A 22203-nucleotide genomic window follows, 5' to 3' on the forward strand; every position below is an offset into this window, starting at 1 on the left:
TAATACGCCTATTTTAGAGTTAGCAAAAATAGTTAGAAGTTAGGCTGGCAGGTCGGTAAAACAGTTGCAAGCACCTCGTGGTTCTGTAATGAGAATTCTATTAATGCTGGGAAACAGAAAGGCCGAGTGTAGGTGAAATCCTGTTCTAGAGTCTTAAGTTAGTATCTCATTATAGTCCTAGGTTGATATCGCTGATGAACCGACTTGCTCTGGTTGACTGTGTTCATCTCCTGATTCTTTATATTCATGTCTGTCAGTAATTTAATGGTTTGAGTCTCTTCTTGTGTTACCTGCACAGACTTTATATTGTCAGCAATGAATGTATATGATATTTTGGTTGCTATTTTTATGAACGGCTTTTGATCATGGTACACATACCCTCAATCGCTCCCTCTGATGCAGTTTAAACAGAAGGAATTTCATTGTCCTTGATTGAAACCATCAAACCAATGTCAAGAAAGGAAGTTTGTCTACACAGCCAATTAAAATTGATTTTCCTCTCAAGGTTGTTTGTGGTGGGGGGTTTTAGTGATTATGTGAAATGGTGGGCTGAGAAATTTCACCAAGATAATGCAAATTTAAAAAGCAGTATAAGATGCATAAAAAATGCTACATTTGCTGAAATATTATTTTTTAATTGTATTTTAAATGTATATGCTGATTAACTAATTCAATTTCATAATCAGAATACATCACATGATGTATATCGATAATTGCTGAGAAATCAAAAACTCCTGTTGTTGCTGATTTGAAATATGCTATTTAAATGTGAGGGTGGAAAGCAGTTTTTGATTTCCGGATTTTCACATTAAAATAGATAGGAGTTGGTCTTGGATGCCCAAAATAGCTGCCTGGAGGTGTTGCAGATGACTGAACAGACTTTCCTTGAAAAGGAATTTTGCTGTTATAGAGCACCTAGTCCCATGCATGTTTTAAGATGCTTAAGTTAAAGGGGCTGTATGTAAAAAATGTTTTCACTGTACTAAAGCATAAAAATACCATAAAATGTATAATATTTAGGAAACATACTTGTTTCTCAAAAAAAAAAAAATTCTGCTTTGAAATGTGCATTCCTTATCAGAATGTCTGTTTTGGTTTTGGTCTGTGTGATTCCGACTAATTTATAATTTACCCAGTAGTATTTCGACACCCATCTAAAAAGCTCTATGATTAGAGTCATATTACTGTTGCATGTCCTCAATCTGGCAACCCGCGTGAGCGTTGAGTCTGAAGAGGATGGGCCGGAGAAACAACACTCCAATATTTTGAAATTTGACAAATTCTGCTGAAGACATCAGACCATTTGTTCATAAAATAAGCACACTTTAAGTTCAGCTCATTACCTACAGTACAAGTACACACTACTAGTATGTTTGTCATTTAAAATAATCAACACATTGTTGCAAATAGAAGCGTTAATGTGACTTCTTGCACAATTTCTCTCTGTCTCTGTGTCAGGAGGCTTTAATGTTCTCACTGACTGACAATCCGAGGTCTAAATGATCTTGCCTTAGAGAATGAGGGATCTTGTTCTCTGTAATTACTGTAAACAACCATCTCACTACTGGAAGAGAATGACTGTTGCAAAAGCCAAGAGACACCAAAAGATTAGTGGGGAGTTTTGTGGGGACATATCATTGAAAGAAATGTTTGTAATCTAGTGTTTTAGTTAAAACGCAAAGCTAACCACAAGGCTGGATTGGTTATCCAAACAACCGACTGTGCTTGCTGAGAGAAGTTTTGAATATGTATTCATTTTGGGTGTCATATATCAGGAAATTTGACTAATTTATCTTCTAATTAGAACAACAAACTGACTGAATCTATTAACGCATTTGTTATCTGTTTAAAAATGTAAACTGTCATACAGATGCCATACAGGTTAAAGTTATATTTCCAATAAAAATTCTGTAATTTACTCACTCTTATGTTCTACCATATGTTTGATTTTATTCATTCATTATTTCTTCTCTTTTCCTTATGATGAAGGCAAATGTTGACCATGGAAGTACCTGGTCCTCTAAGCACAAATATTAGTTATGCTATGTTATGACCTCAAAACACTTTTATATATAGTACACAATTTGTAAATAAATATAACCAGCTTGCATCACATTACCAGCTACATATGTGGCTTTTCTAGTAAACTTGCTCTGTAGCTCACCTGGTATACAGCATTGCACTTGTGATGCAGATTATGAGTTCGATGCAGATTATGTGATGCAGATTACTCTGTTATGAGTCCCCTTGAAACACGAGCCAGGATAAAAGAGCTCAAAGTTTTGTAGAAGCAAGCTAAAATGGCATGGTTGCATCAGCAAATGCAATTTTTTTTAACACGTTTGCTTTTTTTTTTAGGTTTAGGTTTAAGGTGCCAGATTCACATTCATCTGTTCAATTCAACATGCTTTTTAGTGACACTTTTTGTGACATTTCACTTTGAATGTCTTGGGACACGGGCAAGCAATAATTTTTCGGAAATGTTGGCACAGGCATGTTTTTCCAATGAGCCTTAGGTTGGTTAAATATCTCCTTTCGTGGTTCATGCAAGAAAATAATGCAGATTTTGGAAAAACATGACAGTAAGTACATGATGGCATTGAATTTCTTTTTGTTTGGGCGTGTGTATGTGATATATCTTCAAAAAGGGCCCAGTTTTCAGTTAAACCAAATGCAGCGGCTAGAGTCTATACCAGGTCAAGAAAATATGATCATATTACCCCAATTTTACAGTCTCGGCACTGGCTACCTATTAAGTTCCGTATCAGTTACAAAATATTATTACTTGCCTATAACGCCCTTAATAGGTTAGCTCCTGCGTACCTAACTAGTCTTCTACCACGCTACAATCCATCACGTTCCCTAAGGTCGCAAAACTCTGGACTTTTGGTAGTACCTAGGATAGCAAAGTCCACTAAAGGAGGTAGAGCTTTTTCGCATTTGGCTCCCAAACTCTGGAATAGCCTTCCTGATAACTTTCGGGGTTCAGACACACTCTCTCTGTTTAAATCTAGATTAAAGACACATCTCTTCAAGATATGCCAAGCATTCAAATAATGCATCTCATAATATTGTACTGCAGTTATATCTGATCAAATGCACATTATTATTCTTTAGTTTGGGTTAAACAAATCAATTTTGCTTTGTTGGAACAGCAGCTACGCTAATTATGTCTCTATTTGTTTCTCTGCTTTTGCCGTAACTAGGATTTACACAAGCTTCAGTCTGGATCCAGAACACCTGAGAAGAGATGATGCCAACCCCTCAGAGGACCTCAGATGATGCCAACCCTGAGACAACATACAGAACTACCACATTTTGCTATAAGTTTGATTGCATCATATAATAATTGCTGTTAATAGTGTTCATCGTCTGTTTGATTATGTATTTAATTGATTTTTATGTACATTTCTGCCATATGTACATTAACTGACAGTCACCACTGATAAGCTACCACTAAATATTGTAGAAACTTAATTTGCTGTAAAGTTACTTTGCAACGATTTGTATCGTGAAAAGCGCTATACAAATAAACTTGAATGACACTGAGACTCTTGAGTACACCTAATGAAGGGGATGCATTGGAAACCAATTTACTTCTTAATGAATATTTATACTAATATCACACTATATTATTAAGATATTATATCCATCTATTTCCAAACCACTTTATCCTCTGCAGTGTTGCCAGGTTCTTGAGCCTTTCCCAGCATCTCAGGCCATGGGCGGGGGACACCCTCAACGGATGGCCAGTAGGATATTATATATTTAATTTAATCATATTAAATTAAACATACTGCTTGGCATGTCCTAGGTGTTGCAATTTGATGAATAATTAAAGCCCTTATTATGTATTGTCACACCATGTTTAACTAGCTGAAATAATCATATTTAAAATTAATTGCTTCATTCAAAGTACATTAAAGTTAGAGTCTGATGTATATACCATCATTAAAAATAAAGACCCCTCTAAAGTGAAAATGCAAAACAAATCACAGATGAAAGGACTAAATGAAAAGTTCATTGCTGTGAAATAGGTGGCAATGATCAATAGACATATTTATAGGCGAAACGTGATGCACACTCAGTGTCAAGGTTTGACTGTGTATCATAATCCAGTTGCCAGCAGATGTTGTAACACAATTCTGTTCAAAAGTTGCCAAGTATTCTGACAAAATTATTTTCATAAGCAAAATACAAACTGCAAGTACTTACTGTCATTATATTTTTGTAAAGAGTTTAACAGTGACAGATTATTTTTTGAGAGCTCTTCAAAACGTGAAATGCACTCATGAATTCCACTTGCCTCTTGTCTTTCATATCACATCTCAGTATAGTTGCTGTAGTGAGGACTTTGAGACATGTTCTTATGGTGCCATCAGCTAATCGGTGTTTCTAATGATTTCCTTTTCTTGCAGCTTCAGTAAAGTCATTCGCAGTTTCTTTTATGTGTGTGTGTGTGTGTGTGTGGACTATTCGCAAAATCACGTCTAGCAGTTTATCTTTGAGATCAAGTATGGGGATAGCTGTTGTATTCAATTATTGTAGATTTGCCCGTTTGCACATACAGTGGTGAAGTCCACCTCTGAATGGCTGAAGAAAAACAAAATGAAGACTTTGGAGTGACCTAGTCAAAGTCCTGACCTGAATCCTATTGAGATGCTGTGGCATGACCTTAAAAAGGCGGTTCATGCTCGAAAACCCTCCAATGTGGCTGAATTACAACAATTCTGCATAGATGAGTGGGCCAAAATTCCTCCCCAGCGCTGTAACAGACTCATTGTAAGTTATCGCAAACGCTTGATTGCAGTTGTTGCTGCTAAGGGTGGCCCAACCAGTTATTAGGTTTAGGGGGCAAACACTTTTTCACACAGGGCCATGTAGTTTTGGATTTTGTTTTCCCTTAATAATAAAAACCTTCATTTAAAAACTGCATGTTGTGTTCACTTGAGTTATCTTTTACTCATATTTAAATTTGTTTGATGATCTGAAGTGTGACAAACATGCAAAAAAATAAGAAATCAGGAAGGGGGCCAACACTTTTTCACACCACTGTATATATTCTACTACAAATGAATTGCTGAACCTAACAGCTTTTTAAATATTTTAAATAGAATGATTTTAAATGGCTGTGCAGGCTGTGCAGGGAAACCTGCATGCACATCCAGGGACAGACGGCTAGTGCTACAGTCACTGTCTGATGAATTGTAGCTTATTTTTCTAGGTGTGAGATTGCAGTTGGCCGGCGTGAACATGAGCAGGTGTGACTGGATGCATTCGTGAAGTCTAGTCCTTCATACACTGCTTTTGTTTTCCTGCCTTCTCTAGAGCTGATACAATAGCTGGACAACCAAAACTGCAGTTGCTCCATGTAGACAAATGTATTGATTTAATTAGAAGAGCATCATCAGTGCTTAATATTACAATATTTGGGCATGCAGAAGGATTTTAGAAATTGGTCAACACAATCTCATGACAGTTAGGTTTTTGTGTATGGGTTAGTCGTGGACCAAGTTTTCATCTGTCTATCTATCTATGTATCTATCTATCACAAATTCATACAAAATGGCCACCTCACAAAATTCTTATCAGAAGAAATTGGCACACACAAAAACAATATTATGAATTACCTTAATATGTGACATGACATGTGACCAAGTATGGTTACCCATACTACAAATTAGTGCTCTGCATTTAACCCATCCTAAGTGTGACACACACACACACACACAAGTTGGGGTTCAGTGCCTTGCTCAAGGGCACCTCAGTTGTGGTATTGAGGGTGGAAGACAGCACTGTACATTCACTCCCCCCACCTACAATTCCTGCCGGACCTGAGACTTGAACTCACAACCTTTGGGTTACAAGTCCAACTCACTAACCATTAGGCCATGATTAGCTTTTCACAGCAAACAATGATTCATTAATTGCATTTTACATAATTATTATTTTGTTAGATTTTTTTTAATTGACAGTCCTACAGAAAATGTTAATAACAATAAAAACTATTATTAATAAAAATGTTTTGTTTAAAATATTAATAAACAGAATTAGCTATTTCACAACTGCATATTTCACAATTGCACCATTTCCCTTGCATAACTATTGCTGTGTGCGTCTGTCTTTAGCCAAGCTGTCTTCCCCCTTTCCTGAGCTCAGTCTGACAACAGCTGTGTGTTATTCCAGAGGAGTCTGTGTAGTTGTGCTTTACTTAGGAGGAGTCTGCCCAGCCATTGGTCGAACGCAACAAACTATTAGTAAAGCAGAATGTTAAGGGTGGAGTGGGCTGAAAGGGGAAGTTCACGTGCTATACATTTAAACTTAACGGATCTAAAAACAGGCCTCTGATATGATTCATGATAATATTTCCATCCTGTTAGAAAGTGAAAGAACAACTCAGCCTGAGCAGAGGAAGTATTTCTGTTCCTAGAAAAAGGACAGCAGAACAGCTTGCAGGCTGTGGGAGAACTTGTTGCAGAACTTTTGAAGAAAAGTTGGTGAGTTAGATTTGACTTCTGTATTTAAAATAAAGCTTGCTGTCATAAATCGCGCTGATTTGTAGATTTAAATGTAAGTTATAAAGCATGGTATGTTATTGTTAAAAGATTTTTTTTAGATGGTGACAAGTACTATTCTTTAACTGTCCAAGAGGTTGTCCACTATTTACATCTGCCCAACTTTTCTCCCATCAGAATACATTTTAAATTTATATCTACAACTGTGGCTTTCGTTTGTATCTAAAAGAGAGTGTGGTCCTCCAGAGGGTTGTGTGTAGTTTAAAGGAGTTGAGTGACAGAAATGAAACATGCCAGGTCAGCAAATAACCCCAAAGAGTTGTAAGTGACATCTGCCCTGCTAATTTAAGATGCACACGTACTCCATTAAACTCAAAACACACTGAGAAGTATATTTCACAATATTGAAGTTTTTTCCCCTAATTCATTAATAGTAGACTCCTTGACAACTCTTTGAATTATATATATCTTATAGGGTAGTTCACACAAAAATTAAGATTATGTCATCATTTACTAAGCCTCCTGTCATTCCAAACCTGTATAACGTTCTTTTATAAAAAAAACACTAGAATATATTTTGGAAAACACCATTGGCTTTGGTTGTATGGACGGAAAAAAAATTCATCAGAATTTTTTCTTTTATGTTGCTCAGAAGAAAGAAAGTCCTTGGAATGACATAAAAGATGATATAATCATTATCGTTTTAACCCTTTTATTTTTGTACAAATCATTCTGTATTACTACCCGAAACTTTCTTATATGTTAGCTTCTTCAAAGTTGCCACCTTTTGCCTTGATTCTGCACACTCTGGTCATTCTGTTAACCAATTTCATGAGGTGCCAACTGGGATGCTTTTAAATGGTCTTGGCTCCTTCACATGTACGTTGGGCACATGTTGGCTGCTTTTTCCTCACTACACAGTCCAGTATCTTAGTTTTGTAAAGGCATTCATATGTAGACACTATTGATAGTTATCACTAATCTGCAGATCATAAGAAACTATTTTCTTTTGAATTTGTGTTTGAATCTGTCAATACATATTTTAGTATAGAGACTGAGACGTGATACTGAAAAATGAGTAAATTACCTTTAAACAGTTAGATTGAAATTGCTTTGCTACTCATGCAGGGACTAGCATGTCCTGTTGCCTGAGGCTTGTATAAAAGCTTCAAGTGTAAATATTAGAGTAAAAGCCAGTCATGCTGGTACACAAAGCTTATATTTGAGCATAGCTGACATTAACAGTGCTGTTTTTAGCTTTAAAGAGCTAAAATGAAATTCTAGCACTGAGTCGTGATGAGGGAAGTAAATAAAAGTGATCTTAAATTAGAGAGTGAGAGTGAGAACTTGTTTTCCATCATCACATATAACATTTATGAGAGCTCCTCCTTCAGCTGCAGGCATAAACATTGACACAATTTCATAGTCAAACAAGTTTATAAATTAGTGGCCTTGTCAAACCCATCTTTTAAAAATGACAGCATCCAAACTGCAAAAAGTTTCTAGCCCTCTTGTCCTGCAAATATTACAAACTAAAAAGATGGGAATGTCAGTGTATGATACTTTAGATTTATATAAATAAAATAAATCCATCGCTGGATTTCAGGAAGGAAGTACAGGGTGTGGACACTGTGCTGATGAGAGAAGGAAATAGTGTGAGTGTTTCCTTTGTTTCACAGCGAGTGATAAGGCCCAGGGTCTTAAAAGGCCTCTTCCTTTGTTTAGTAACTGCCAGAAAAGTCAACAAAGGCTAAAATAAGGCCAATGGAGTTTAATTGAATGTGTCACACAGCACTATATTGTGTACACATCAACATCTACAGCAGATCTACAGCTGAGTAGAGCACCTAAACATATTGTTTAGAGCTGACCAACTGAGTAAAGGCAATGACTTCCTAATTTGATTTCATTCTGATTCATAAGCTCTCAATTCAGTTCAATTGAATTCTGAATATTTCAGTTGCTATATCAACAGACCTGTTTAAATTATTACATACCCTTACGAAAAAGAAGTTTATTCAAGTGTGCTATTAGTATACTTCTTTTAAACTAAAAAATAGGAAAGTCTACTTTTAGTCTACTTTTTATGTACTTCTCAGAAATGGGCTTTATGTACTTCTCAGAAATATACTTAAAATGACATTTAAGTATACTTGACTTATACTTAGAAAAAGTCTAAATATATTTTAGCTATAATTGTGCTCCTAGAATCAGTGTTTTCATTGTTATACTGTAGGGGGCACTATAGTAAGAATCTTCTGTACAGAATTTCCAAAAAACACAAGTGAAGAAGAAACCGAAACAACAGATGCTTCCACATCTAATCTAACACGATCATCAGACATAAAACAGCATCAAAAATGTGTAACGTTATGGAATAAAAGGTCGACCCATGAAGAGGTAATAATAACTGTCAAGCTTTGGGGTGTTGATCGACTTGATCTATGTTTTGATTATCATTCTGAATCCAATTCATAGTCTTTTTTCAGCTTTTTGTTCAAAATGTTGTTTATTTCTTTATTTTTTATTTATGAAACTTATCCACATTCAAGTGTTTAAAAAAAGAATGCATGAAGCTAGAATAAAATGTTTTTGTTTACAAGCAGATACCCTGTTCTTTTGGTGTTTTGTATGTTCAGATATTCATATAACAAAATATATACAAATTAATACCTAAATAGGGACATAGTAGTATACTTAAAGTATGATGTAAAGTTCACTTAAAGAAAACTACTGTTATACATAAAGTATACTTAAAAGTATACTTTTATATACTAGAAAGTGGGCCAATTTAGTTCCAAGGAGTATTGAAATAGTACACTTACAAGTATACTACTAGTACACTGATATTTGTATACTTACTACATAAAGTATACTTAAAAATACACTTGAACTTTACTTAAGTATACTTACTAAAATAAACTTGAAGTATACTACTTTTTGGTAAGGGTAGTCACCTGATGGCAGTGGAGAGAATACAAAATAAAAGACAAGAAACCCTAAACAAGAAACAAAACCCCAAAACCAGCATGACAGATGTTTAAATAACAGCATTTATTTAAAATATAGTTTCCAACATCATAAATGCATTTACTGTCACTTTTTATCAATTTATAACCTTGCTCAATAGAAGAAAAAAGTCTTACTGACCCAAACTGTTTGATGTTGGTTTATAACATGCATTATGACTCCAACACGGCCCAGATTAAGTTGCCAGGACCCAGTTTGTTTTCAATGAGAGGGGCGAAGAGTCACATAGTGTAGCAAGTGCAGTCGCATAAAACCAATAAGCAATAGAGAAGTGGACTGCACATATTTTGGGAATGGTGAGCCGGTATCCGCCATTGACTCAATGACATCTGAAAGATAGTAGATTCATGCATCCACTTTAAAAAGCACAGATTAACTTTACTGATTTACAGTGATGTTCATGTAAAATAATAATTGCAACTTGAAAAAAATAACCTGATTTGTCCCTTCCAATTATTTTAATATGCTCCTCTGACCTAGTCAAAAGCCAGTAGGAAGTTATCAACCCCCTGTTGTGTCACAAAACAGAGCTTTTTCCAGAAATTTGAAGGAACTTCATAACATAGATTTATAAAATAGCTAGAAAGCCACACAAGCCTCAGATCGACATTTCTGGCTAGAGATGTGGCATCTTGTCACATTCTCTTTATATGGTCTAATAGGAAAAACACTGTTTGAGAGTCAGGTTTTGTTTACATTATAGAGATATTTAACCTGAAATCACCTACAACTGTCAGTATCAGTCAAAGTAAAACTTGCTAAATAAACATGATAATTAATGTCTTAATGATAATCTATACATGCAGTGCAGCTTATGTAAATAATGGTTAACATTAGAAAACCAAGTGCAAATATTTTTCAGTATCCACATTGGATTTGGATGATGTAATCTGTTATGTGCTTTATCTTGGACCATAAAAGACACTCTCCTGCTATTTCCTCACTCTGTTTCCTGTGAGCACATTGGAGTGAAGCAATTGCCCTCTTTTTTTTCTACAGACATCTCATCATCCCTGAGAACACTCTCCCACAGCTGTCCCCCTCAATCTCACCGACAAATATTCCTTCACATGTCTGTAATGGCCAGCTCCACAGCACAAGCACCTAGCGTAGACTCTACTGAAAGTAAATCTGACACATCACCCATATCTATTCGTAAGTATTTTGTAGTTTTGTGCACTATACTGAATGAGTGTCAGCGCAAGCTGTGACATCAAAGTTATCAAATGGGTGTGTTTGGATGTGGATTGGTGACATTTAGAAGAGCAGACTGCTCTGAATTTCTCACACCATGTGGAACCGAAATAAGCATGTGTGGTTTGTGTGTGTTGGCAATGGCATGCAAGCATGTGTGTGGAATCAGATGTGTGGTTTATGTGTGTGTGTGATAGTTTTGTAAGATATGAATGATTTATTCCTGTTATGGTAAAGCTGAATTTTCATTATTCCAGACTTCATTGTCACGTGGTCCTTTGGAAATCATTCTAATATGCAGATTTGGTGCTCAAGAAACATTTCTTTATTATCAGTGTTGAAAACAGTTGTGCTGATTAATATTTTTGTGGAAACCGTGATACATTTTTTAAAAAAGATTCTGTGTAGAAAGTTTGAAAGAAATGGAAATATTTCTGTCTTTACTGTCACAATTTAATGCATTGCTGAATGAAAGTATGTATTAATACTTTAAAAAGAGTGACAGAGAGAAAAAAAGAAATTAAAAGTAAAACATTTGAGCAGTATATTAATAAAAACAACCTCTGTTACGTACTCCTGTCTGTCATGTTCACCATGTGAATATCAATAGTATGTACGGTATCACAAGAAGAATCATATATCATAACCCATATGCATAATGTTCCGAACAAGGTCCAAAATTGAAATTTTGTTAAAGTTAAAAGACAGGAAAAGTTTTGCACCAAAACATAATTATATTATGGTCATGTAATTATGCCTGTTTATTCCCTGTTAAAACCATTTCACAAGTTCACCCTTACATCTAATCTGATAGTAAGCATATTTTGGCGTGCTGTCCTGGGGGAGGGCTCCGAGCCTGGAATATAGCCCGAACCCAGAGAATTCCCCCTATCCCTAATATGGGATGAAAATAGATTAGGAGTGAGGAGTTTGGGTGGAGGAGGGATGCCGGAAAACTGCCGTAGGACAGAGGTAGGTAGGCTGTATATATACGTATATACACATATTGTGCTAGTTAGGATGGTTAGCTAAACGAGTTACACCTGTGCCAAATTGGTTGATTATCTGATCGTGCTCCTCCTACTTTTCTGTTTTTTTTTTAAAGATTCTGTGTACAATGTGATGAAGTCATGGCACAGATCGGGCACCAGTTTCAAGGTTGTATTTTAGATCACAGTCTTCGGATCAGTTTTCAAAGAAGCCAGCAGGTCAGACTCATCACCTGTTGCATGTTGGCATTGTGGTGAGTTTAAATAAACATTCAAAAGGGGGCATAAGCTGAGTCTGTGAAGACAGATGAAGGTAAAACAATCTTAATGCTAATTGATCACTTGCTGATGTGACCGGTTAAGTTAAAATTTTGAAGTAGAGATTAAATAGATCTCAAACAGGTAAGAAGATAGCTCAAACATTGGCGGAAGAAACAAAGCCAGGAGAAGAGATACGACTTCCATCTTGGTGGAAGATGAAACAAAGTTGGAACCAGAGGGGGGGGGTGGGTGTGTGTGCGCGCGCGTGCGTGTGTGCGCGCTCCCCTCGGAGCAACAAAACAGCAAGCCAAAATGTTGATTTATCTTCTGTTCTGAAAGCCCTCACATCCAAGTCCCCCAGTATGTGATGGAAAACATCGCAAACAAAACGCTTGTTGGTCTGTATCCCGCCACAGTACAACAGCTGCATGTGTATTCACCTTGCATTGACACTTACGCCATGACATTGTTTTTAATTGGGAACTTTTAAACGAAGGGCAGTCTGCACATCTGTGTTTGTAGCTGTAATGGACCAGCAGAGGTTACTGAACTTGTCATTGATGGTTTTATCTTACATTGTCAGGTACAAGGATGGTTATGTTTTACAAACATTTATTAATAATGAGGATAAAAACAGTAATTCAGTAATATTTAATAATTAATGTATTTTTAATAATGTTTTATATATATATATGGAATCTCTAAGAACAAAACAAATTTATTGGCTACAAGGTTATTTTGTATTCTAAATTAAAATTTGATAAACGTCATCTAATACCATTTACTCTTTGAATAAACAAATTTGGACTAATTTGTGAAACAATGTGAAAACCTGACAAAAAAAGTTTTTCAGCTGAAATGTTATTTTCTTTAAGTAAAACACTGACACAATGCAGTAAGTTAATTTAAGCTGCTTTCTTCAGTTACTATGAGTCTTTTGAATGAGCATGGCAGCATTAGACACTGATCAGTCTTAAGAATGAAATCTAGCTTAAAAAGATTTTGCATCTTTGCTGCAATATTTATCATTTTCCTGTAAGTGATGTGTATGTCTGTCCACAGGAATGTTGAAAAATCAGCAGAAGGCCCTTTATATTACTGATGGCACTGTTCTCAACCAGCTGTCTATAATCAATCTCAGTGGGCCTGCAGTCACTTGACTGACTCATGAGAGCACATGCCCATTAGTAAACTTATTGAAAAGGCTTTTTCTCTCAGAGAATCACTGACTCTCAGCTTGAATGAGGGAATCTGAGAGTGTGGTGGAGAGAAGAGAGGGAGAGGTATTCTTTCGAGGCGAGATGCGTGACATGGTTGGGTGAGATAGGAACGGTTACCACTTGAGCCTCAAATCCCAGGCAGATGTGACCTCAGGCCATGAAGGAAAGAGAGAGACGGAGAGAAACACCAGATTGTTTGAGGAAATCAGTTGCAGAAAAGCAGAGAGCGGGGAATTGTGAAGAGCTCTTTAACTGAGACTCCCGCAGGACTGACTGAGTGTGTGCGTTTATGTGAGAGGGAGGGAGTGTGTACCATATTCAGAATCTCATGACTAGCCCCACAAACAAGTGAGCCTGAACTCAGCGCTGTGGTCATGATGAGCCTCAGAGCAGTGGCAAAATGAAGTTGGTAAGCTGATAATAGACCAGGGACGGACTGGGACGCAATTTCAGGCCGGGAAATCTCGCACTCATCCAGGCCACACAGAAAAAGTAGTACAGTCATTGACACTGTAGCAGTACTCTTAAAAAGGATATCTTTGTACCTTTTTAACCCCTAATAGGAACATATTAGTGCCTTAGAGTAGTAATTTGTACCCTTAAGGTACTAATTTGTAGGCCTACCTGTTAGGGGTAAAAAATGAACATATGTCTTTTTAAGAGTACTGCTCCAGTGACAGACCAGGGACGGACTGGGACGCAATTTCAGGCCGGGAAATCTCGCACTCATCCAGGCCACACAGAAAAAGTAGTACAGTCATTGACACTGTAGCAGTACTCTTAAAAAGGATATCTTTGTACCTTTTTAACCCCTAATAGGAACATATTAGTGCCTTAGAGTAGTAATTTGTACCCTTAAGGTACTAATTTGTAGACCTACCTGTTAGGGGTAAAAAATGAACATATGTCTTTTTAAGAGTACTGCTCCAGTGACGAGCTTTTGTACCCCAAAAGGTGCACTTTTGGCCCCTTTTTTTCTGTATATAGCCTATACATCCACAACAATTTCTGAAACCCCAGACAATCCTATTATTTGTATGGCCATAAATCCTTCTAAATGGGCTAAATCCTCCATAAAAATCCTCCTGTGGAAAATAAAAGGTTCTCTCTTGCACTGCACCGTCAGTTCCCTATTCTTAATTTTCCCCAATATCTCGCCCCCAAATGTTTTCTCAAATGTAATTTATTCCTGTGATCAAAGCTGGATTTTCAGCATCATTATTCCAGTCTTCAGTGTCACGAAATGCTTCAGAAATCATTCTAATGTTGTTGTTGTTGTTATTATCATCAATATTTAAAACAGTTGGGTACATCAGAATTTTTTGACGAATAGAAACATCCAAAGATCAGCACTTATCTGCAATAAAAAGCTTTTGTAACATTATACATGCACTATACCAAAAGCTTGGAGTCAGTATTTTTATTTATTTTTTTTTTTTTTAGAAATTAATTTTTATTTAGGATGGATGTTTTAAATTGATCAAAAGTAATGATAAAGACATTTATAATGTTACAAAAGATTTATATTTCAGATAAATGCTGTTCTTCTGAACTTTCTATTCAACAAAGAAACTGAAAAAAATCTAATGTGTTTTCAACAACAATAATAATAATAATGTTTTTTGAGCCACAACTCATATTAAAATGATTTCTGAAGGATCATGTGACACTGAAGACTGGCGTAATGATGCTGAAAATTCAGCTTTGAAATCACAGGAATACTTTTTACATTTTTATGTTGTATTTTTATTTATTTTTTTTTTTTTAGAAATTAATTTTTATTTAGGATGGATGTTTTAAATTGATCAAAAGTAATGATAAAGACATTTATAATGTTACAAAAGATTTATATTTCAGATAAATGCTGTTCTTCTGAACTTTCTATTCAACAAAGAAACTGAAAAAAATCTAATGTGTTTTCAACAACAATAATAATAATAATAATAATAATGTTTTTTGAGCCACATTAGAAATATTAAAATGATTTCTGAAGGATCATGTGACACTGAAGACTGGCGTAATGATGCTGAAAATTCAGCTTTGAAATCACAGGAATACTTTTTACATTTTTATGTTTTATTTTTATTTTTTTTATAATTTTAAAATCTTTTCCAATAGAAATCAGTCATTTTAAATACAAATATTTCACAATATTGCTATTTTTGCTGTATTTTGGATCAAATAAATGCAGGCGTGGTGAGCAGAAGAGACTTCTTGAAACACGTAAAAAAATCATACTGATCAAAACCTTTTGACTGGTTGTGTGTTAGAACACCATTTATTTACATTTTTATGTTTTATTTTTATTTTTTTTATAATTTTAAAATCTTTTCCAATAGAAATCAGTCATTTTAAATACAAATATTTCACAATATTGCTATTTTTGCTGTATTTTGGATCAAATAAATGCAGGCGTGGTGAGCAGAAGAGACTTCTTGTAAACACGTAAAAAATCATACTGATCAAAACCTTTTGACTGGTTGTGTGTTAGAACACCATTTCTAAAGTGCCTAAATGTCAATTAGTACAATATATTTGTTGAGAATCTAATACTGAACACACTATTGAATTATTAGGTCGTGACTCATTATTTTTGTGTTGCTGTCTCTAGCTCCCTCCCTCCCTGTACAATAAATCCATGTGAATATCTGTCTCTGCTAATTCTTTTTAATGTAACTTTACAATCGATATTGATGTCCTTTAGCACAGTACTATTCTGAATGATGATAATATTGGGGTGCTACTGATAGCCTAACAGATACTAGCAGTTTAATACTCAACTAGGTTAATAAAGACAAAACTAGCTAGCGTATTTACAGATGAAACTGACCTGCACTTGAAGCCCTGAACATGTCAGTGATGTAGCGCATTGGTTCTGCTCGGAATCGTTTGACGGAAGTGCGGAACACGCTTGAGCTGATTCATATAGCGCAGCGCTGCCAGTCAAGACTAACCGATTTATAATTTATCGAATGAAAAAAATCGGAAATAATCACTTTGGTACATTGAGAAGGCATAAATATTAATAATTCTCCCGGTGCTCGATGGCCAGTTCGGGCCTGTAATAGACTTAGGGTTTCTGTTTACAGATTGTATTGGGGGTAGACGCAATTACATATATGGTCATCCATTAATACGTATTAAGTTTGACAAAAAAATTGTCAAGATGTGTTGGAACTGACAGAAATTTTTTGGGAGGATAGGCTATAGCCTAGGTGTCATGAGCAGCCAGACAAAGCAATTTGATTGTTGAGGAAACCCAACTTTTTAACATTTGAACAAAAATGCGGAGAATTAAGCCTGTGTATACTTCATTTTCCACATTCTGCTCCATCTTGTTCCCAAATGTGACCCTGGAGCACAAAACCAGTCTTAAGTAGCACGGGTATATTTGTAGCAATAGCCAAAAATACATTGTATGGGTCAAAATTATACATTTTTCTTTTATGCCAAAAATCATTAGGATATTAAGTAAAGAGCATGTTCCATGAAGATATCAAAACTTAATTTGATTAGTAATATGCATTGCTAAGAACTTCATTCGGACAACTTTAAAGGCGCTTTTCTCAATATTTCGAATTTTGTACCCTCAGATTGCAGATTTTCAAAAAGTTGTATCTGTCAAATATTGTAACAAATGTTGAATTACTCAAATCACTGGAAAATCCCCTGAAAATTACGTCATGCAGATTGTCTGTGAGCTCGGGTATATTTGTAGCAATAGCCAAAAATACATTGTATGGGTCAAAATTATACATTTTTCTTTTATGCCAAAAATCATTAGGATATTAAGTAAAGAGCATGTTCCATGAAGAGATCAAAACTTAATTTTTGATTAGTAATATGCATTGCTAAGAACTTCATTCGGACAACTTTAAAGGCGCTTTTCTCAATATTTAGAGTTTTGTACCCTCAGATTGCAGATTTTCAAAAAGTTGTATCTGTCAAATATTGTAACAAATGTTGAACTTTATGATTTTAAGTGCTCAAATCACTGGAAAATCCCCTGAAAATTACGTCATGCAGATTGTCTGTGAGCTGTGCATGAACAAGGGAAAATGTGTAATACTTTCAGCTTTGATGTGTTTTTTTTTTTTCTTTCAGAATTTTCATTATTGCAATTATGAAGAGGAAAGGCAAAAAGCTATGCTGTTGCTGCTGTGTCACATATGCTCTCTGCTGATGCTTGTGGTGTGAAACGGCTAATCCTTTACCTGCAGAACAGACGGATGAAGACTGTAATGTCATGTCTGTACTTATAAACTTGCAATGGAAAGTCTGAAAACTTTAAAAACCCTTTCTGTACACAGGTTTAGGTCCCTGTGGATATTTCCACATTCCTCTTATCTTCATAGACGTGCACTCTGTCGCCTCCAGTCCTCTATCTCAATTAGATTCCCCCCCAGTGCCACAATCTGATTTCTGGGCCACTGAATAACTGTATCTGTGGCCAAGTGACCTCGGGGTCATTTGCAATTTCCTTCCCTTACATATATTTCTGCGATTCTCACACTTTCGCCACTCACAAAGATTAGATGTCCTAGCCCCAAAGATGATAGACTGACTTTCTCAAGGGCAAGTGCCATGTATAGAAATGAATATCATAATAATAATTATGCTGCTTTGATTATGGCACATGGCATTGTGAGGCATATCCAGATGATGAATGAAGTCATCCAGGCAGCAGAGGCCATTCAGATTCATTGTCGCCGCTCAAAGGAATAGGTTGGATTGGTGCTTTGTGCGCGTGGTTTCTCAAGGGCAATTCACACCAGCTTATGTAAGGGTTACGAGTCAAGAGTTTTGAAACACTGACAAAGCCAAATGACCTGTTATGATCAGAGTAAAAATACAGACATGCTAGCAAAATGAAAAACTGTAACTGACATTTCTAGCTGTCAGTGTACAATAAAAATGACTGTTTCTGGTCATTTACAGACAGTCTCCGTAAAGATAATGGAAAGGAAGTGAGGGTGTTACAGAAGTAAAGCGAGATGTGTGGCTGTGTAATGGTGTGGAAGAGTGAGCTTCTCGTGTTTTTAGTTGCACAGCTGTTGGGGTGGATCCACTTTCAAACCAGCACTCTTTCATTAATCTAGTGCACACTGTACCAACAAGCACTAAAATCAAACTGTTTTGATGGAATAGTATATTAACACTTAACTGTCACTCTCACTACAAGATTTGCTATTTAATAATTTTATTTAATAAAATGTGTTAGATTTATTTCACTCATGACCTTTTTATTTGACCTCAACCAATCAATTTAAACATTGATAATATTAAGAAATGTTTCTTGAGCAGCAAATCGGCATATTCGAATGTTTTCTGAAGGAACACTGAAGACTTGGGGAATGACGGCCGAAAATTCAGCTTTGCCATCACGGGAATAAATTACATTTTAAAAATGTATTTAAATTAAAAATCAGTTATCTTAAATTGTAATAAAATTTCACTCTTTTTTTTTTTTACTGTATTTTTAATCAAATAAAAGCTGTCTTGGTGAGCTGAAGAGGTTTCTTTTAAAAACACAAATTTGTCGAGAGCCTTAACTTTTGAATGATAATCTATGCTCTTGATGTTTTTGACCTGAACGAGATGAAGTTCAAACAGCAGGATCATTTCCTGCTTAATGACACGAAAAAGTGGGTCATGGGTCAGAAAATGGCATAATTCTGTGTTTTTACACCTGTACCAAACTGCTCTATCATTTGGTTGTTTTTTGTGTCCGTTTGTATTTGCCTATGAGGAAATGCACCGCTATCATTCAGACAGTCTAGTGTCATATACAAATGGCATTCAGATGTCCTCCTTCTGTGTTCACCTTGTTTTGGTCAATTCAAAACCCCTGAGTTTCTTTAGTCAGTGGAAAGCGTATAAAGTTTTTTTTTTTTTTTTTTTTGGCAGAATGCAATGAATGTTGCAGAAAGACATTTTGCAGAATGTCTGAGCTATTTTTGCAGTCAGGCTTTAACAATTAAACTTTTTAGGTCATTATTCTATAAATATTTCCCTTTAATGGTAGCTCTCAAATATATTGGAAAATGTTGATGTATAATGATAACTGCACAGAGGAACAATATTGTTGTAATCTGTTTCAATTTTTTCCAGCTGATGACAGAAAAAAGCATTGACAGCCAATCAGAATCCATTGAACTTTAAAGAGCTTGAGCATTTAAAGCAGATGACGAAATTGCAGCACACACTTATAATAAACAGAGCGATGGATTAATGCTAATATAGTTAGTTATATTTAACTTCATACAGTGGGTATAGAAAAGAATCACATCATTAAAATAATCACCTTTTGTTGCTTTGCAGCCTGAAATGAAGACGGACACAGTTTTTGTTTTATCCAGCTGTATTTACTCAGTGCAACTTATAACAACCATGTGAAAGATATAACACCAACATGTCAGGAAAAAAAACAGGAAAAAGGATCTCCCCCCTTGTGTCAGTATTTTGTTGAACCACCTTTTGCTTTAATTGCAGCCTTTATTCTGTTGGGATTTGTCTGTCTCTACTAACTTTGCACATTTAGACTTTGCAATATTATTTGCCAACTCTTCTTTGCAGAACCGCTCAAGTTCAGTTCAATTTGATGGTGACCGTTTGTGGACTGCAGTCTTCATTCTGACTAGGCCGTGCAAGGACATTCAACTTTTTCTCCTTCAACCACTGTTTGCTCAGTTTTGCTGTGTGCTTTGTGTCATTGTCATGTTGGAAGATAAAACTTCTTCCCATCGACAACTTTCTGGCAGACGGCAGCAGACTTTCCTCAAGAATTTGACCATGTTTTGCCCCGTCCATTTTTCCTTCTGTCCTGGCAAGTGCTCCAGTCCCTGCTGCAGAGAAACACCCCATAACAGCATATCACCACCTCCATGCTTTACTGGAGGAATGTTGTTGTTTGGATGGTGAGCTATATTGGATTTCTGCCAGACATATCGTTTGACATAGAGGCTAAATAATTAAATTTTAGTCTCATTTGCCTCAGAATGTTAAAGTGTGTGTTTTGGCAAAGCTCAGTCATGACTGCATGTGGCCTTTCTTGAGGAGTGGCTTTTATCTTGCAACCCTCCCATACAAGCCACATTTGTGGAGAATTTGTGATTATTGTTGTCACATGCACACAATGACCACTCTTTGTCAATTCCTGCAGCTGCTTCAGAGTTGCTGTAGGCCTCTTGCCTCTCTGATCAGTTTCCTCCTGGCTCTTTCATCCAGTTTGGAGCGACATCCTGATCCAGGGAGGGTCTGTGTTGTACCAAATACCTTCCACTTTTGAATAATAGACTTCACTGTGCTTCTAGGCATTGATAAAGCTTTCAAAATTATTTTGTATCATCTCCTGACTTGTGCCTGTCCACAGCTTTATCTCGGAGATCTTTTGACAGTGCCTTGCCACCCATAGTTGATTGTTTGCTTCAGTTGCACTACCAAGGACTGAAATGCTCCAGGAAATCTCTTTTCATGCTGAGCCATAGGTGTAATTTGCGGGTGGGACATGTCCCCACCACTTTTTGAAAGTAATTGAAAAATATATTGCGGAAGGTAGGCTATGTATTAAAGGGAAAACAAGATCAACAAATCATTCTTCATAACCTAATTAGGGTGATAAAAAAAAGACTCCTTATGCATGCATAACTCGTGCAGTGCAATAACGATATATTTGCAGCTGTCGCACTTTTCGTAATGTCATTAGGCTATAGCATTTTATTTTAAAAACAGAGAGCTTCCTTGTGCTAAGTATAGGCCTGCCCTCTACTAAAGATTTTTCTAGTCAACTAGTCGCACGTTATATCAAATTGATTAATATTATAATAATAATAATATATTAAATATATAATTTATAAGCGCCACATAGGCTATAGGCAGACGTATTAGGCTAGAGCCTATTTCGCGCTCAAGCTCGCGCATAAAACAATTGCCTCAAAGCACCGGCAAAGTGATTCTGAGTCAGTGTCGGGTGCAAAGATGAGGTTACTGAATGCCGACGCTGACTAGCCATCTCCACATGGACGTGCCTTTAATAGAAATGCACCTTTTCATACGGACTACAAAATTAAAGAATATTACAAAATCAAGTGGGCGAGTTTTCCTTATATTTTTCATATAAAAAATTATAATGACCTGTTCTGGTTAGATTTACTATTAATTGCAGAAGGTGCGCTCCGCAAAAAGGACACGAATATTGATGGTTTTCAAGCTTAAGTCAAGTAAAAGACCGCTTCTTAAACCAGAGGTTTTTTTGAGTTAAAGTCATAATTGAGAGATATAAACTGGCAATGCTGAGAAATAAAGTCAGAACTGCAAGATATAAACTCACAATTAAGACTTTTTTTGTTGTTGTCAGAATTGTGAGATATAAACTCGCAATTCTGAGAACTTATCAGTCTTTTTCCCCCCTCAAAATTGTACTTAACTCGCAATTGCGAGGAAAAAGTAGCAATTACCTTTTATTTTTTTTTTAAATTCAGTGGCGGAAACGGCTTCCAACGGGTTTCTAAACTTTAGATTTTGAAGCCTTTTTTTTTTTTTTTTTTTTTTTTTTTTGATTCCTCTGTTTGCTAAACGTTCTGTAATTTATTAGTCATTATATAGCCTAATGCAGCGTGTAGGCCTATGCTATGCCTCATCTTATTCGTTTTTGTTAATAACGTTTTGTTAGCTAGTTTGTCATTGAATGCTGTTTTATTGTTATGCATTTTAATTACTAAATAATGAATCCTTTTTTTTTTTTTTGTCTTAACCTGAAAGGTGTATAGATGTAAGCAAAACAGACAATTATAGTTTATTGTAAAACCTGACAAGATCGTGAAAGCATCTGAAGCCCGGCTTATAACATGTCAAAAGAGGAACTCCCATTCACAAAATTCAAATCACAAATAATACTACTGGTGAAAAAGAAAGGGTTGAATGTTAACTACTTTCGGTTCCATATAACTATAAACTACCATAAAAGTTCATCAGCATGCATTGATTAATAGCATG

General features: G+C 35.9%; 1 protein-coding gene across 1 annotated transcript in view; it reads left to right on the top strand.

Moving 5' to 3' along the window:
* Window positions 1-6277: 6277 nt before the first annotated feature.
* LOC107555063 (glycophorin-C-like) overlaps window positions 6278-22203 on the top strand; it is a 27385-nt gene continuing 11459 nt past the window's right edge. The window contains exons 1-2 of the mRNA XM_016237758.1: window positions 6278-6497; window positions 10545-10700. Of these exons, the coding sequence (XP_016093244.1) occupies window positions 10616-10700 (85 nt within the window). The 5' untranslated portion in view covers window positions 6278-6497; window positions 10545-10615. The remainder of the gene's footprint in view (window positions 6498-10544; window positions 10701-22203) is intronic.

This window comes from Sinocyclocheilus grahami, unplaced genomic scaffold, assembly GCF_001515645.1.
Source record: "Sinocyclocheilus grahami isolate Dianchi unplaced genomic scaffold, SAMN03320097.WGS_v1.1 scaffold523.1, whole genome shotgun sequence".
Classification (NCBI taxonomy): Eukaryota; Metazoa; Chordata; class Actinopteri; order Cypriniformes; family Cyprinidae; genus Sinocyclocheilus; species Sinocyclocheilus grahami.